Genomic DNA, 17,267 nt, shown 5'->3' on the forward strand with positions numbered 1-17,267 from the left:
TCTGACATTTTCCTATGTGTAACAGGGACTGGGCAGAGGAGAGAGGTCAGTGAAAAAAAGCGGTGAAAGCTTCCTACAGTTTTCTCTATGCTTGTGATAACTTTAAAGTATTCAACTATTGATACTAAAATGGGTTATTCTGAGGTTAAATGAGGTAGTGGCCAAGAGATGTTTAGCAGGCCATATCACATTGTTTTAGTAGAGAAGGCAGCTGCACAACGCATTCTTCTGTTTGGATGCTAAATTACTAGGGCCAGTTTTGGGGCTAGAATTTGTCTTTGCTGGTGGTGGGTTACCTAGAAAACAAGGATTGAACTTGCCCCCAGAAATCCTAAATGAGAAGATGAATTTGTATTTTTATTTTTATGAAGATTGTTTAGCTTTGTGTTGTGTACATACCTACACATGCATTTATGCATGTCTGACTTTGATGTTTGAAAAAAAAAAACCACAAATGCCTTCTTTTTGTGGTGTCTTCACAATAGAGGAGATAGGGTCTCAGGTAAGTCAAGCTCAGACAAGGCTGAAGAAGAGGGATCACTTGTCAGAATTTTTCTCAGAAATCTGCAGTTCAAAAGGTGGTAAAGTCTTACCTGGCAGTTACTTCCAGAGTTTCTGGGAGTAACTTGCTGCGTTATACATGCAACCTGGCATTGTAATCTCTGGCACAGTAGAATCTGAGTCAAACTGCATCTGGGCTAATGCACAGCTTAGTTTTGTAATGTTTAGAAGAACTTTTATTCATTTCTTTAATTACAGTCTTTAAATGAGAAAGAGCATATTGTTTCTAATATTATAGTAGTCTTGATATCTTCTGAGACTTAAGCTGCAAAGAATAAGTGTCAGTACTATTCAAAATAAATTAAACTGTTTTTATATAGAGTTTATAACTCCCAACTAAAAGAATTTTAGAGTCAAGGCTGCCTGCTCTGCAATGCTTAACTTACTCCATTTTAGTCTTTTTTGGAGGCCTTTGTGTACTGCCTGCTAGGACTGTGGGTGATATCTTCGATAAACTATGCAGATGATAGTGTAAAATATTGTTAAAATTATTGTAAAAATAGAAACTTGGTACTACATGTTCTTCTTGCTGTGACTTTCTCATCATCCCTGCTTATCTTGCTGTCAGAAAAAGAAGTCTCTTTCTATAGTTAGCATAGGAAGGCGTATCTGGCCAAAAGAAGAGTGAGCTTATCTCTTATCTGCCGCCTCCATCATTGGCACAGTTGGGAGCAAAGGCCTGACTTCACAGCTCTGCTTGCGCATGAGCGGTTGGGGCACTTATTTAATTTGACTTGCTCTGGGGTTTTTGATGCTCCTGGTGTAGGAGGTGACCAGAATCAGGAGTACTTGTGGTGAAAGTAGAGGCTGCCCGGAGTCATCAAAAGTCTGCTGGGGCATTCCCTGGGCTTCCCATTTCACTGCCACTGCTGCAACTTTAGAGGAGGATTTCCTCCTGAGATCCATGCTCATTCTGAGTCACATGGCTTCTAAAGCTATTCATGCTGCTTTCACTCCACCTTTCAAATACAGAGCTTATTTCTGTAGCACTTTGGGCCACAGCTGTCTTATTCCAGTGGATTTTCAAGCCGCATTATCTGCCTAGTTATTAGGCTGTTTTCCTTCATTGATCATAAGTCAGCTAATTGCTGCTTTTGCCTGCTGTTGAGACAATCTCATGGACACAGTGACTAAGAAGAACAGTCAGTACATTGGAATGGAAAGGAGAGAGACTTCTATACTGAACAGGCAAGAGTAGAACTAACACAGTAGGGAGCTGCAGTAGTGATGCTACTGGAGAAGCCAGTCTTTACAGGGCAAATATAGTGCTGTAAGTACCTTGATTTAGCTGTATCTAGCCTTAAGTTAAGTGCTCAGCTCTTGTAGCAATATTAGCATGTGTGTGGTGGTTGTCTTTTTTTCTCCTAATCTTATTGGCCTGCTAGTACAGCAGGAGTAGAGACACAGTTCTTCCTCTCAGCTGGACTTGGAAAGCAAAGAATTTGGTTAGCATATGTTGCACAAGGTACAGTGGTATGGGGGTTGCATATGTACCTGCTGCAAGATTGCCTCAAAAGCATCTTCCATCTGGAGAACCCCAAGAAGTGTCCTTGCTTTGGAAGAGAAGTCCAGAGTACTTTTCTGTACACTTTTTGTTTGAGGGACTGGGGTAGAGTTTGCTTCTGGCTGCCCCCTAAGTTGGTTACACTCATTCTGCAGTGATGTTCAGAGATGGCTGAGCTGAGCTGTACTGCTCCATGAGGATTGGCCAGCTCAGCTGCCATTCACCAGCAGTTTCGAAGCCCAGCAGTTGGAACCTTGTTCACAGATACCATACTTGCTAAAACTTCCTCTATATTAGAACAAAAAAACCCCAAAACCAAACAAACAAACAAAAAACCCACAATGAAACAAAACCAAAACTTTGTTCTCCTCTGCTTGTTTTTATGATTTTGCTTTCTTTTTCATGCTTACAGCATCAGCAGTGCTGTGGGGAAGAGGCATGTATGTGTATACATGCATATTTAGGTATAAACACACAAACTAAAATGTTGACAGGGCTGGTATCAGTGCAGCACAACTGATGTAAACAATTCTGCATCCTTTTGTAAGACAGTGGAAATTCTCAAAGATGAGGTAAAGGTCAACCTAATTTTGTGGGTTTATATAACTGCATTTTTCTCTAAAATTTTTTTCTTCTCCTCTGTGAGACTCCCTTAAGTTGAAGCTGTGTACAAAGCAAATTACACTGCAGATAGCACAGCAAAGGCTGTCAGCTGCACAGAAAGTGCCCAGGGTATGAATATTTTGATTTAGCTTTTCATTCCTATTGTCATGTGTGTTGTTAGCAGCAGGGGTAAAACTTTCAGAATAAATTGTAACATTTAAAATGCTGCTCTTTAATGGTCACAAAATGGTCAAGATAGCTGTTATTGCTAATTATCTCTGGTGAGGACCACTGTGCTAAGTGGTATTCAAAGGTTCCTTTAAACCAAAGGCTGTAAAACGAGGGAAATAGCACATTAATGGGAAAGGCAAGGTATTAAGAAATAGAGTGTGGATTATTTGACTTTTTCATATGTACTAGTGCATTCGTGTCAGATTTTTCTGAAGTAGTTGTAACTCACATGTGTGTCTTAACCATGCAATTGCTAATTACCTTTGGTGAGGAGGTAGAGTGGACCCAGCAGAGCCCAAAGGGGAAGGATAGAGGAGTTGCTGATGCTTGTAGGTGTGTGCTGGAGGACAGTGTGGAATATGAGTGAGAAGCCCTGGATGGGCAGGATAGCGCTGAAAAAATGTCAGTCCACTTATGTGTAGTGTTTTTGAGAAGGAGAAAGAAGAATGGGTAATAATCCTGATGGGAGGGAAAAAACATGAACCTGATGTGACAAAACAGAGACCCAGCACAGAGGATTTTAGAAACTTGTGAAACTACATAAAATAACGCAAAGAAAACCAAGACAAGTACCTGCCTTCAAACTAGAGAAGATGACTGAAGGGAGATAGGGATAATGTTGATGTAGAGGAGGTTTCATCAGACTTGAACTTCTAATCACATATTCTGTCTCCCATCAAGTACTGAAAACTCCATTGAGCTTTTAAAAACAAAGTTTCTTTGTATGAATCTTCAAGGTTTGTGTTGGTCAGTCTTTCATCCTTTTTCTATGTGATTAAAATTTGACATTTTCCCCCTTTCAAATGAAAATCTGCTGGTTACTTTTTGTTGACTAGGGCTCATGCTGAGTCTTAGGGAGAATCAGTTACTAAGAGGAGCGGCTTTAACGAACTGACATTAGTCTAGATGTGGCCAAGAGAAGCCACTGTATGTCAAGGGACATCAGAAATGGATTTCATTGGAAGAGAGTAATTTGTTTGGTATAGGCTGGGGTGGTATTTTCATAAGAGGTTTGAGACCCTCCAGAATGTTTTGTTCCCATCTTACATGTGCTAGAGAGAAAAAAGTGGCAATGTTTGGGTTCAGGTCAGTGTGAAGACCAGATAGGAGGGAATGTTTGCGAGATGCTGAAGTAGTATAGTGACAGGGCTGAGCAGATACATGAAAGTAACTCAGAGTTTGAGGAATGAAGAGCATTGTCTGTTTATAGACAATGTCCTTTCAAAAATACAGGGGTTTGGATTAGAGCCAGAAGTTTTTTGCTGAGCTCTCCTTTCTTCTCTTTTGTACCATGAGTGAAAGATAACAAGTACCTTCTCAGTCTCAGTGAATGTAAAAGAAATGCTGGCTTCAGATGTAGCATTTGCAGGTTTCTGTCAGTTCTTAAAAAAGGAGGAAAGAAAGTCTAAATGTATCAGTTCTCACTGTCTGTCCGTAATGCTGCTTCCTTTATTCTTTCTGGAAGGAAAGGGAAAAGAGCCAAGCTGGATATGTGGATGATGAGAGTAAGAGAAAAAGTTTTGGATCACCCAGTAACAGTCATTGTCTTACTGCCCTTGTCACCACAGTTACTTCCTGTGTGTGCTGTGGGGTACTCAGGAATTTCAGAACAGAGCATCAGAGAAACCCAGGTTCTGACTGGGAGCTGCTCAGAATGAGCAAGGTGAGGAGTGCTAGCCAGCATGTTTCTCTTCAATCCTGCTGCTGTTTTTAGATGAGACAGCTGAAATCAGGATTGCCAGGGAGACAGATAATGCCTGAGGCAAATGTCTGAGGATTTGCTGGAGCTGAAGAACTCTAAGTGTAAAAGTCTCCTTTTCAGAATCCTCTGCCTGGGCCCAACCTCTTGTGGTAGGTGCCTTGCAAGTCCTCTTTAGAGAATGTGGCAAAATTTATTTTTAAGATGCCACAGCTGAGTGCAGGACCTGTGTATAGCTTAGAGCACTCACTGGAAGTATGAGAGGTCTGAGTTAGTTTCTCTTGTCAGCCTGGGGATACAAGTCTGCATCTTCCAGCTGTCCAAAGAGTTGCCCTTGTTGCCGGGCTGGGATGAGGAGCTGCATCATATTTGCCTGTAGCTCAGAGCTGAACCCCTTTTACAGCAGAGACCACGAGTTCTGGAGATGAGCAGAAGAGCAGATGAGGGTGAGAGTGTTGTACTGTAGCCCAGTGGCTGAGACCCACAGGCAGCACAGAGAGTTGCATGTTGTGGCTCCTGCATCTTCAAAGTGTGTAAATTTTACAGAAAACAGACCATGGATAATAACCTGAAATAATTCCCAGCCATAACTGCATTTTGTAACTGTTCCAGGTTGGATATATTACTGTAATCAGGCTCTTTCATAGCATCTGAGCCAGGTTTTGGATTGCAGTGTTGTTGAGGGAGGTGTTGGACATCTGACTGCTCGGGCTGGACTCCTTTGATAGTGTGGCAGGAGCAGGTCAGGTGATAGGCACTGTGCTCCACAGCCAGATGATGAAAATTGGATGTCCTTTGAACAGCACCACAGTCTAACAAAATATAAGAATTAACTGTGTATCAAGGGGTAGGAGGATTAACTGCCGAGTCATCTGTTTAGAAGGGCACTCAGGGTAGAGACTGCTCAGCATGCTCTTAGGAGTTAGTGAGCAGTGTTTTTCACACAGGAGGTCAAGAGTTTAATTACGGGCGGCAGTTTGCATGAGTGACTGTGATGTAGTGGTGTTCACAAAGAGTGGGAGAGAGGGTAAAACCAGCGGCTTTCCTGAGAAGAGTTTATTTCCTTGTCAAAACTGAACAAAGGCCTCAAATGCAAACTCTCCCACCTTGCAAAGACAGGCAATGGGAATTGCAAGCTTTTCCTTCACCTCAAAACTAGGAAGGAACCAACCAAAAAGAAGGAACTGGGTCAAATGTCTAAGGACAAGTGTGACTAGTGCAAGGATGTAGGTTCAGAATTAGAAAGGTCAAGGCACAAAATAAGATGCTAGTAAGAGAAATGGAGAGCTACAGTAAATAATTTTTAGGATGTCAAAGTCTTTGCTTCACTTTCCCTAAAGGAACTAGCATGGTAGCTGGCTTGGTATAAAATGTTTCTTGACTAAAAATAATGTAACTGTTTGGACCTCTGTGTCATCCTCACTTGAAAGTTGATACTGTGGACTCTTCTTTGTGTCACTTGGCATCTGTCCCACACCAGAATCTTGAATTTACTGCTTGCATTTTGGCCCGACTGGTAATAACCATTGTTATTTACAATGCTGTCTCTGCCTGCTTTACATTTTTCGTATCTGACATGCAAAGTGCCTCCCAGAGGAGGTCTTTTAATCTCATCCTTCTTAACCCTCCAGCTGTGTAGAGTTTTCTCCAGTCAGTGCACAAAAAACCTACTGAGCTGCTCCTTCCCCCAGCATTAACAGGATTTTCCAACATAAATCTCTCATCTATCAATGGATTAACATGCTTGAAATGCAACTCACTGAGTAGTTTAAAAAGCTCAGCCATGGGTAATGAAATACAGTACCTTTCACCACAGTAATGCCAATTCTGATCCACACAGGATCAGAGTTACTAGGAGTCACTGCTTGAATTGCATCAGCTGAGTGTGGTTACAAACCCACATCAGGGATTTCTTGCTGGCCAGAATGGAGTGAGCTGTGCAGGCAGTGCCTTCCCATTTCAGGGAGTAGTAGAAAGATATGCATCCACATTTAACTTAGACAGTTTTTAAGATGTTTGCTAGAAATAAATGGTGTTACAATTGGATTTCTTTTTTTGTCCTTTTAAGGAAAATATATGATGGGGGGCAAAAATTCTAATATGATATTTATTATTCATACTTTTCTTCAAACATGAATAATGTTTGCAATAATATATATAACTTTGTTCAGTTCTCAGATGACATAGTCTGGGGCACTGATTGGTGTCCTCTGCCTGTCTTCTTGGAATAGGACTGGATTGCACACACATGAATTTTGTTCTGTTTTTAAAACAGACTTTTTTTTTTTTTTTAAAGCATTCAAAATATATATTTTTTGCATATATCTGTCACTGTATTCAGCAGTATCAACATTTTTTCTTTAAAAAAATATCACTCCTATTACAGAACAAATGTGTTTGGACCCCCTTGAGAAGGGAGACACTTGGAAAAATGAGTCACAGTTTTATTTCCAGACCTTGAAGTGATGGGTATGTGACATTTTTCCCTCTGAATTTTTGAAACCATTTCTCAAAGAAAATGAACTTTAGCCTTGGTTAAAAAGGCTATGTGGCAAAACATTTTAGCATTTGAAATAAGGGCTAAGAAACTACAACCCTTACAGAAAGTCAGGTGTGTCATTCTCAGCCTTTTTTTTTTTTTTTTTTTGGGCAATGCAGAGTGTGGTGATGTGTAGCATCCTAAAATAGACTTCTGCATCTGGAGAATACATCTGTTAAGTAGAGCAATTAGTGATTATATATTGGGTTGTTTTTACAATAACTCAGATGTTTTTCTGCAAAACTATTACCAAGGTTATGATTGCTTTTACCTCTTTTGTCTTCTCTTCCCTTCTTTCTTGACTATATTACCAAGCAAAATTTATAGCAGAAATCAGAACTTAAAAACTACAGTGAAATGGAGATTACTAGCATCATGATAGTTTTGAGCAAGAGAGAATCTCTGTGCAAGTAATTAGTTCTGCTTCAGCTGAAATCCTGTTTCACACAGCGTTTTCTCTTCTGTGCTCAAGTGTTTGTATGGATCCATGGATTTTGTAGCTTGCCTCACGATAGTTGTGGGAATGTTGGCTTTTTTGGTTTCATGAACTTCATAAGCTTCTGCTCTTTCCATGTAGTTTTAGTTCCTTGATGTCTATTATGAAAATGAACTGGGGAAACTAGGATTTGGATTTTGGGATGGGTATTTCAAAAAGGATCCTTGAACACATGGAGAACACAGGAGGAAAAACAGAGTGTATGCAGGGCAGATGTGACAGCTGGTAGGAAGGTTTAATGAGTGAAGGGCCATGGGCCCTTCATCTTCAAAAAGGAAAGCCTTCACAAAGCTCCATAAATTTATTCTATTCTTGTGTCTGTGAATTCTGAGGCTGAGGGGCCACTACTATAAAATACTGAAAGTCAACATTTACATTGACAGTGGTTTTGCCCCAGGTCATTTCATTCAATTCTTGGTGATGGCTGACAATGCTGCAGGTAGGGTATAGCTCCTGGCCAGTTGTCCTTCCTCTTGGGGTGGCAAAATAAAATTATTCATCTGGGTGCAGTCAGAAGGTGTCCTGAGGTGTGGGTTTGCCAGGTACTAAAAAGAGAATAGTTAATAAAGGGTGTCTGAGGGTTGGACTGATATTGATATAAAGGTATGAAGAGATGCAGAAAATAGAAGTAATACTTTGTGTGTCTGTGTATCCTGAGGCAGCTAAGTGTTTGTATTCCCGTCTCACTGAATTTTATTATAGCATTAGTCAATGGAGGTTGATGTCCTCCTTGCTTGAGTTAGCAGTGGGACTATTTCTGTAGCTTTCTTGACTACTTCTGAAGTAGCAGCAACAGAAATCTTCTAGTGATGTGCTGTGTGTTGCACAGATTTGGGCTAGTTGTAACATCCCTGTTAGGACAATAGTTCATCACGTTGGTAGTTCAGAGAGAGTCCAGTAGGTCTGAAGTAGGCCCTTCTGAGAAAGGAAGGCAGGGGCAACACCTGCTAACGAGTAGTTATTGTAGCATTTTTGTTAAAAATGAAGTTATTGTATTGCTATACAGTCAATTGCTATGGGTCTGTGTATTTTATTATTCATCAATAAGACACCTACATATCTTCCAGTGATACACTGTTAATGTGCCAAGCAAATGCCATGGTTGGTTTGTTCCTTCTCTCCTTCCCTCATGAGGGGATATTGTGTTTTGTGGCTGAGCGTTTTGTTGTGATAGATGCAGAAATGGGTGCTCAACCTGCACTCCTTGGTGCTGGCAAAGGCAAGAGGAAAGTTTTGTCCTAGGAGTGAAAGTGGTGATGTCTGTGAGAGGTTTTTCTAGGAAAAATCTTGCCTCAGTCTTGTACCTGTCTCAGTAAAACTGTAGCAGCTGCATTGGCACCTTGACCTTCACCACAGGCAGATGCACTGCACCACAGAACAGTGCTGTGGACTTCACGTGACCTTCTAAGTATGTAGGATTGAGGCACTTGGAAGGCAAAGATAATATGACCTTAGAGAAAGAACGCTTGCACTGCAGTGCTTGGGGCCTCTTATTAACACTGGAAGGTTTTTGTAAAACATTTCCTATGCCAGCTCCTTCATGTTTGATATAGGAAGGTATTTTTGAAATGCTTTCTTTTGAAAAGTTATCTGTGTGAATACTTTGTTGGCTTGCAAACCTTTGTTTTCGTGTTTCTTTATCGAACACCCCCCAAAAAATGTATTTGAAATCAGGACTATTATTCTTTATTTTTCTTGTTGTTTCTGTGGGGATTTTTTTTGAGGAGGTTGCGGGTGATTGTGTGCGTTTGGTTGGTTGGTTTGTGTTTATTTTTTTTAATCTAATATTTTTTATTTTAAATAGAAAATTTTCATTTTCTATTAACCCCTTCCACCAAAGACTGTGGCGCCCTTATGCTTCCCAGTTCTCAGTTCCACCCTGATTAACTTTGAGTTGGTGGGAAAACATACTTAATTCTTCTTGCACTCCTGTTCTGTTGCAGATTTTGACTTGAACTATTTTTGGCATTGGAGCAAGTTTACAGACTACGTGCAGTGCGTCCTCACCTTCACTGGTGTGACTGGTTACATCACTTACCTGTGGCTGGACTCCTCCCTCTTTGTGGAAACACTGGGCTTCCTTGCTGTGTTCACTGAGGCCATGCTGGGCGTCCCCCAGCTGTACCGCAACTACCAGAACAGATCGACAGAAGGAATGAGGTACAGTGCTTGTCCCACATCAAACACGTGTGTGTGCCTTCGTGTGCGCTGTCTCTGCAGTGTGGGAATGCTTTTCCAGGAAAGGAAATGTCATCTCTACCATTTTTACTTGAAAACACAGCAGCAATCAGAGTAGACTTTCTCTCAGTAGGAGCCAGTGCAGCACTGCTGAAGGCAGTGGGAGTTCCACAGCACCTCTGAAGTCTGACCCTTTATCCAAATCCAGCTGGAGAGTTCCAAGGTGAAACATGTTCTAGTGAAGTAAACATGTGAAACTACTGCTGTTGCCATTAGCAACATGTTGTAGTTCTACTCAAGCTGTGCTGCACTGGTAATTAGAAATGGTCTAAAGAGATCTTGCATATCAAAAGTAATGAAGGGGATGAAAGTGTTTTGAGCCTGCAGCTTATAACTGTCAGTGTAACTCACATAATTAACTTTTTCTCACATGTCTGCTCATCACTTCTTCATACTCCATTACATTTGTAGGGAATGACATCAGTATTTATTTTTGTGTCAAAGCTTGAAGCTGACATTTACAAAAGCTCCAATAGGACTTTTACAGTCATGACTGTAAAAATATGGGACAGAAAACTTTAATCTTGTGCCCACTCTTGAGTCATTAAATCAGATTATCTTTTCACACTGTTTATTGGATAACTCAGATGGTAGCAATAAGATTGCAAAGGCAACCTGTGGAGCTTTTTCAGAGAGAAAACCTTCACTGTGGTGCATCAGTACACTGGTCTGTAGAAACAATACAGCAGCAAATTCAGTTCATAGAGTTCTGTGATCATTTGTGACTCTGTCTTCTCTTTCATTGTTTCATTATGATTTCTGTGCATTCCTTTTAAAATTTCCTGGGATAATTTTTACTTTGGTTGAAACAATTAACCATGCTATCCCCAAACCAAAGTAATTCTGTCCTCTTTTCACATTGTTCCCTGTACTTGTTTGGCTTGAGCATGCTTATACTAGCTACTTTGAGATCTTTTTTAACTTGAAATGTTGAAATATTCAGAAATTTGCCTTGATGCTTCAGGTATTTTCTGACTGGGAGTCCCTTTAGTACGGAGTGAGTCAAGAATTGCTTCCAAAATATTGGGGTATTTTTCATGCACCCACTGACTTAGAAAATTCTGTACCTGTGATATCCAGAAGGCAGCTTATCTACTAGACCTTTTTTTGTGCTCTGGTTTGACTTTTTCTTTTTTTTTCCATCTGTGAATCATAATGTCGTATTAATGATGTCCACTGGTAGTGTTTTGCTTTTCCTTAACTCCTTCTTGAGGATGTTTCAGTTTTCCTATTTCTTGTATGTGCTATTAGCGAAAGGATTAAAAAAAACCCCTTTGCTCTTTGTAAGCTGCTAAGCATAGAATTGCAGAATTCTCATCTGAAAGTGCTTGGCAAAGGAGTGCTGTATTTAATCAAGAGAAGATAGCATAAAAGCTCATTTTTCCGTGCCGTGGAACAGAACCAGATCAAGCATAGCCATGCTCCGTATCACTTGTGCCCACGGTTCCAGAATGCATTCCCCTCTCTGGTTCCACTCTTGAAGCAGTACTCTGTGTGGCATTGGACATTGATGGGTCTAGGCACTGATGAGGCAATGCACACCTTTGTGCTGCTGAACTGCAGGGGAGTGTTTTCCTTCACATGTTGGTGCTCTTTCTTTTTCTCGGGTTAAACTGTGGTTTTATATGTGTTGCAGGTACCACACACACTTTGTAGTACCATGCAATCCTAAATTTACTGGATGTTCTCTAAGCATTACTGGGGGTTCTTCCTATGAGAGTGAGTGACTTTTGTCAGTGTATTGCCTTCTGTTGAAGGAGTTGTTGGAAATACTTCCTCTGAACTTCATTTCCTGTGCCTGCTTCTCTAAGAGCATATCAAGATACCCCATGGAAAACCTCATGGAAACACTGGAGGGAGCATGTGACAGTGTGGTCAGCCTACTTGCATGGGTATTTACCAGGTGAGGGCTGGCTGATGCCCAGGTTAGCTGATTCCCATGCTCTGTGCAGTTATTTACAGCTCAGGGCAGAAATAACCACGTGTGTAGATGGTTACACTGTCGGAAGCAATTGCACTGGGGATCTGGGCCAAAATGGCTGTCTGCCAGCCATGCTCTTAGCAAGCCTCAGTGGCAAGGAAAAAGAGATGAGTTTCTAGTGTCTCTGTGACTTTAAGCTTAATAGGGAGAGCAATGTTCTATATAGTGACCTTTTTGTCAATCACCACATTGGTTGGAGGTGGTAACTTCTTAAACCACAGTAATTCCGTCACCCAGTGCAGGAGCGCAGTCTGTGTCCCTGATAAAGATCCCAGCCTTTACTACTGCCAGAGAAGTGGCTGTTCATAGGTCCTCATGGCTTGGATGAGAAAAGCTGTAACATGCATCTGTCTCTGAACTGGGACAGAACAGCTGATACATTAACGCTGTTTAGCAAACAAGTCCTTCCACAAAGGTTAACTGTTAAAAAGAAATGGAGAATAAGGTCTCAGTATGTGGTCTCATCTGATCAGAGTATCCTGCCAGACTCCTCTGATACTCTTGTTTCTGAAAAAAGGCCACACAACCCTTCCCCCCAGTAACACCTGTTTAAGTGAGAGGTTGAGGACATCTCACGCTTGAGCTAGCAGTCATTTCCCGATAAACAAACTTGGAGATCAGGGGCCATGACATAGCTAAATGGGAGAGGTGGCTGCCGTGGCAGCTGGGATACCATTTAGGAGCCTGTTGTGGAAAGGGTTGTATCATCTCACCTCTGTATTTCCATTTGCTGCTGTCTGAAAAGTCCCCTACTGATAATGTCCTCTGAGGCAAATGTCCAGAGGGCATTTGAAGCTTAGACAATTATGTTTATTGTAATAGAGCATGGCTGGAATGAAGGAATCACTTACATGCTGTGTAGTGCTCCTACTCCTAGAGAATGAGTCTGGTTCTTTAATATCTCTGTTATGCTAGATAGAGCTCCTCACATCTTGTTTTTAAGTTTTCATTTTTCCCTTCCTCTTTCATTTTCCTTCTTTTTGTAGGATTATTACCACTAGGTCCTGTAGCTTCCTTCTCTGTTCTGACAGAGCAGAGACCAAAGGAGAAGTTGGAAAGAAATGGTAACAATAAAAGTAGAAAGGAGATGCATGCTGAGTAACAGCTTTTGTGAAGTTACTGTAGTGTGTCCTTGTGAGTTGATGATTGATAGGTGGAAATTTTCCTATAATTAAGTAAACAGTTAAGCTAGTCAAAGCAACAGAAGTTTTCGTCATATTCTCTTTGACAATTCACCTGATTACTTTTGGAATGAGTACTTTGTGAAAACTTGGAGCCCTGTCTAAGTACTTTTGAATGGTTGCAAACCTAAATAGTACAGTAGTAGTTATATAAATTATGGTACTAAACTTGACAGAAGTGCTTTGTAATGAATTATGTTAATATCTATCAAAGAAATACTCACTTAATCTCCATTCTTTTCAAGAACTAAACTAGGTCTGTCAGGTCACCTAGTAAAAGACTAGTTTAATTACTTTAATTATTGGGGTGGATTAGAATTATAAGTGATTATGTTAGCAAAAAGACAAAAGCTGCCTCAAAGTTAAAGTGCTTTAGAGTGTTTGAGAAAAAAAAGGTGCTATGACATTAAAAGATTGTTCATCACTTGTAAATTTTCTTTATATTATATGGTAAAACATTTCAAGATTTGACATCCAGAACACCTCTCCTCTATCACCTGTTAGGAGACAGAGCTTCTGAATGCTACAGTCGGGATCTGATGCTCCTTGTATTATTAACTGCTTTTGTTTTGGGACAAAAAACATACAGACAGGAACTTCGTAATTTATCTTTGTGTCCCCACTCCTTCTAGGATAGTTGTCTCCCAGTCACTTTCTCTTTCTAATTAAATGCATTTGTAAGAAAAGGTGGTGTTCAACAGGAGGCAGTGGAAAGGGCAGGAAAGTTGACTCTGGATCTGGCATTGCTGCACACAGAGTTCAGTGCATTGGGAGAGTTACATCCTTGTGTGGAAACAGCTTTTGTGGAATTCCTGTAGGGGGGCCTTTTGCAAGGGCTTCTCAAAAATCACCTGGCAGTAACCCTTTTTGACTGCCAGCTGCTGCTCAAACCCCATGGAGAAGCATTTCTTTTCAGTCAGAGCTGCTGCATGGCACAGTCTTCCCCGGTCCAAGAAAGGTCTGGCAGCAGGACTGGGCTGCATACCTTGAAATCTCAGAAGCCACAGTGCATTGGCTACCTAAATGTGCCCTCCAGTTGTTAGTTTGGAAACATGTGGGTTCAAAAAAGCAAGGTCTTTTTGCAGCAGTAGTTGTGATCCTGATGTGCACTGTTGTCTCTTCCCTGACTGCACCCTTGGGATGGCCCTTGCTGTGCCTGGCTCAGGGCTGCACTTGCAGCTCCAGGGTCAGAATGACACAACCAGGGAAAATCTGTGTCATCCCTCTGCAGGTAGTTTCCCAGGTCTGTCTTCTTGCTCATGGACTGCTTTCAGTCTGCTTGGAAGGAGCCTCCTTTCTGCATGACTTTGACTGCTGTGTTTGGATGACATTGGGTCGGGCGCACAGAATTTCACTGTCTGGAGACAGCCAACACAATCAGTGACTCTGCTTATGTGTTGATAGGAGACTGTCTTGAGAAATCTAGTCTGAAAAGGCTGAATGAGGATAATCTCAGGATTTCATTCAATTGGGTTATCATGCTATGAAAGAAAAATATTAATTTAGTCCCTCCTGTGGCAGTGCTGGGTCAGTCACAGTGATTATCCTGTTTTAAAAAGCAAAAATCACCAAAGGAGAAACAATTGGCATTTATTGTCTCAGAAGCTGCTGGAGTCAAGAGCTGCAAATTATAAGGAGCTTTTTCATTCAGAAATGTTTTATAAGGTGTGCTGCAGCTGTGAGCCTGTTATCAGCAAGTGTTTATCTGAAATTTATCCAGTGAAATGAATATGGTATAAAGACATATGAAAGAAACACATTCTATTAAATGATTCTAATATGTATATATATTTAATATATTATTTACTTTTCTCCTCTATAGATAATATTAAAACCACCAGAAGACAATATTTCTTAGAGAGAGAAATTTTATTGTTGGTTGCTTTTATTGAATACTGCTCTATAGCTTTTTTTCTTTATGAGATATGCAGCTCTATATATCATTTTTCAGGAGTAACTTTTGACTTCTGAGGACAGTGTTTGTCCCAGAGACAAATCCTGGGTTTATTCAAATGCTGTGATGATTAATGAAAGCTGCTATATTTTTTCTGCCTGTATTGTGTTAACCAGTTGCTTTGATAAACAGATGTAGAAGGCTTTTTTCAGGACTGGCTAACCAATGTCTGGGCTGGCCACCTCCTTTAGTGAGATTTTAGATTTAAGGAGATTGGGCAAGTGGTCTAAAAATCCTGTGGTTTCTTGGGATATTTTAGCCTGAGGGAATTTTTTATTTGTGAATAAGTAAAACAGCTTCAGTGAGTTACTTCCTTTGGAGTAACTTTTGAGTTCCTTCCCTTATTCTATTTAAAAGAAAACAAACCCCTGTGCTAGAGTGGAGTAGCAAGACTTGTAAATGTTTCTGCTCAAGGACCAACTATGTATTAGCTTTCTCAGAATAAATTTAGTTTGATTAAAAAGGGAGGCAATTCACATCTGTTCTGGCAACTTTGTTAAAAAAAAAGCAACATCTGTGCTTTTTTTGGGAGGCTCCATGAAGAAGTAAGAGAAATTAACTGAAAAAGAGCTTTAAAAAGGTCTAGAAAGAAGGGAAGTAAAAAGAGAATGATGCAGGCAATGGCCATATTAAATGTTAGGGGTTTTTTTCTCTTCAGTTCCTGTTTGTCAGTGTCAGAAATTGCATGGATGAGAACAGAATCAAAGAAATAGGAGTAGGGATAGTGGATGCCTATGCGAGAGGTTTTCTTTCCTGAGTATGCCACATACACAAAGCAGACACTGACCAGTACAGTGGAGACCTGAGTTAGGGGTAAGTTGTGTCCAGTCCAGAACTAACACCAAGGAAGATGCTGAATAGAGAAATAACTGTTTCCCACAGGCTATGGCATTGTACCCTCCAGGTACTGATTAAGCAGTTCTTTGGTTACTCTTAAAATAGCAGCTGCTTTATATATTGAACAGAGAACATAGAAGAGGGTGTGAGAGGTGAGGGCCATTTAGTTCAAACAAACAAACAAACAAAACCTCACCCAATACAGTTTTGTGGATTCAAATCATCTGACCCAACTAAGAAGGAAGTTTTCACTGCATAGTGCATTGTGCAGACAGCAATAGGGACTAACTTATGAAAGAGAAGGTAGTTCTCAAGGAACTAGTTAGGATCTAAAAGTTAAATATGGGACCCTGGCAAATAGAGAAATCAAGCATGAGCTACATTGGGTAAATGTGAAATTAGTAGCTCTACTTAAAAGTTGTTTGTACTTAGGGCTGTATAGCCCATTCCTTAGTTTTGCTGCCTTTCCTATTGCACTAATCAGAACTGTCACTGTGCTTACAAATTGCCTATTTTAAACTATACATACAATTTACTGTAGTTCTGTGGTTGTATTCCTTTGTCTTTCTAAATGCTCTTCTTTACTCAGTTCCTTAGTTTTTTTTGTGGGCTGACAAAATTGTTGTCATTACTTCTGTGGCTCCAGACAGCATTTGTAGTTTTCTGGGGATTGTTTATCTTTGATGACATTTCCTCTTCTGCTTCTAGCACTGATCAGCTGCTTGCTATTGTCCTTTATTGTGGCTTTAATGTAAAATATTCCAAGGTTTTTAATTTCTGGACTTTGCATACACATCCAGGTTTGCATAATAGTCAGTGGACGATTTTCATGACTAGATGGACAAGGTTTTTGTACAACTGTAAAGCTTACTACAAATAGCTTGTCTTCTCTCTTAACCTTTTCATTTGTAATAGATCTAGTAGGCAAAAGGAGCATCAGATTCTGTTCCCAAATCTGCCTGTTTAAAGGCTAAGAGTTTAAAGAAAAGTAGTCTGTAGTCCTCAGAAGATTTCTAATTTCTTCTTCCTTGAAAGTGTTACTACATCAGGAAGATAGGCATGCTTGGTCTCAGTGCACTCAGGATGAGGGCAGAGTCCTGTCAGCATGTGAAGAGATGGACTGAAACTATTTTGTTCTGATCCTAGGAATTAAGTGGATTCTCTCCTCCAGACCCTCTTTTCACGTGGAGCAGACCCAGGTTCAAGGACCTGCACTTGCTGCTTGACTCTCTGCAGATTTATGGCCTGTGGATTGCTGTGCTGGGCCAGCACTGCAGTCACCTCTGTGCTTGCCTGCTGTGTCTCCCCAGAGGTATTCTCTCAAGACCTGCAGCAGCACAGTATGAGGCTCCAGAGATAGTTCTTTGTGCCCTGTACACTCAACACATCTGAGCATTTCAGGAACTGAGGAAAGGGACAGGTGGAAAAATCCAGGAGGGAGAC

The 17,267-nt window shown here is 40.7% G+C and overlaps 1 protein-coding gene across 2 annotated transcripts in view; it reads left to right on the top strand.

The window, feature by feature from the left end:
• Positions 1 to 17,267, top strand: part of SLC66A2 (solute carrier family 66 member 2) — a 64,181-nt gene that overhangs the window by 32,088 nt on the left and 14,826 nt on the right. For both annotated transcript variants that reach the window (XM_058832274.1, XM_058832275.1), the window contains one exon: positions 9,577 to 9,793. In XM_058832274.1, coding sequence (XP_058688257.1) covers positions 9,577 to 9,793 — 217 coding nt within the window. The remainder of the gene's footprint in view (positions 1 to 9,576; positions 9,794 to 17,267) is intronic.

The sequence above is a fragment of the Poecile atricapillus genome, chromosome 2 (genome assembly GCF_030490865.1).
Source record: "Poecile atricapillus isolate bPoeAtr1 chromosome 2, bPoeAtr1.hap1, whole genome shotgun sequence".
Taxonomy (NCBI): Eukaryota; Metazoa; Chordata; class Aves; order Passeriformes; family Paridae; genus Poecile; species Poecile atricapillus.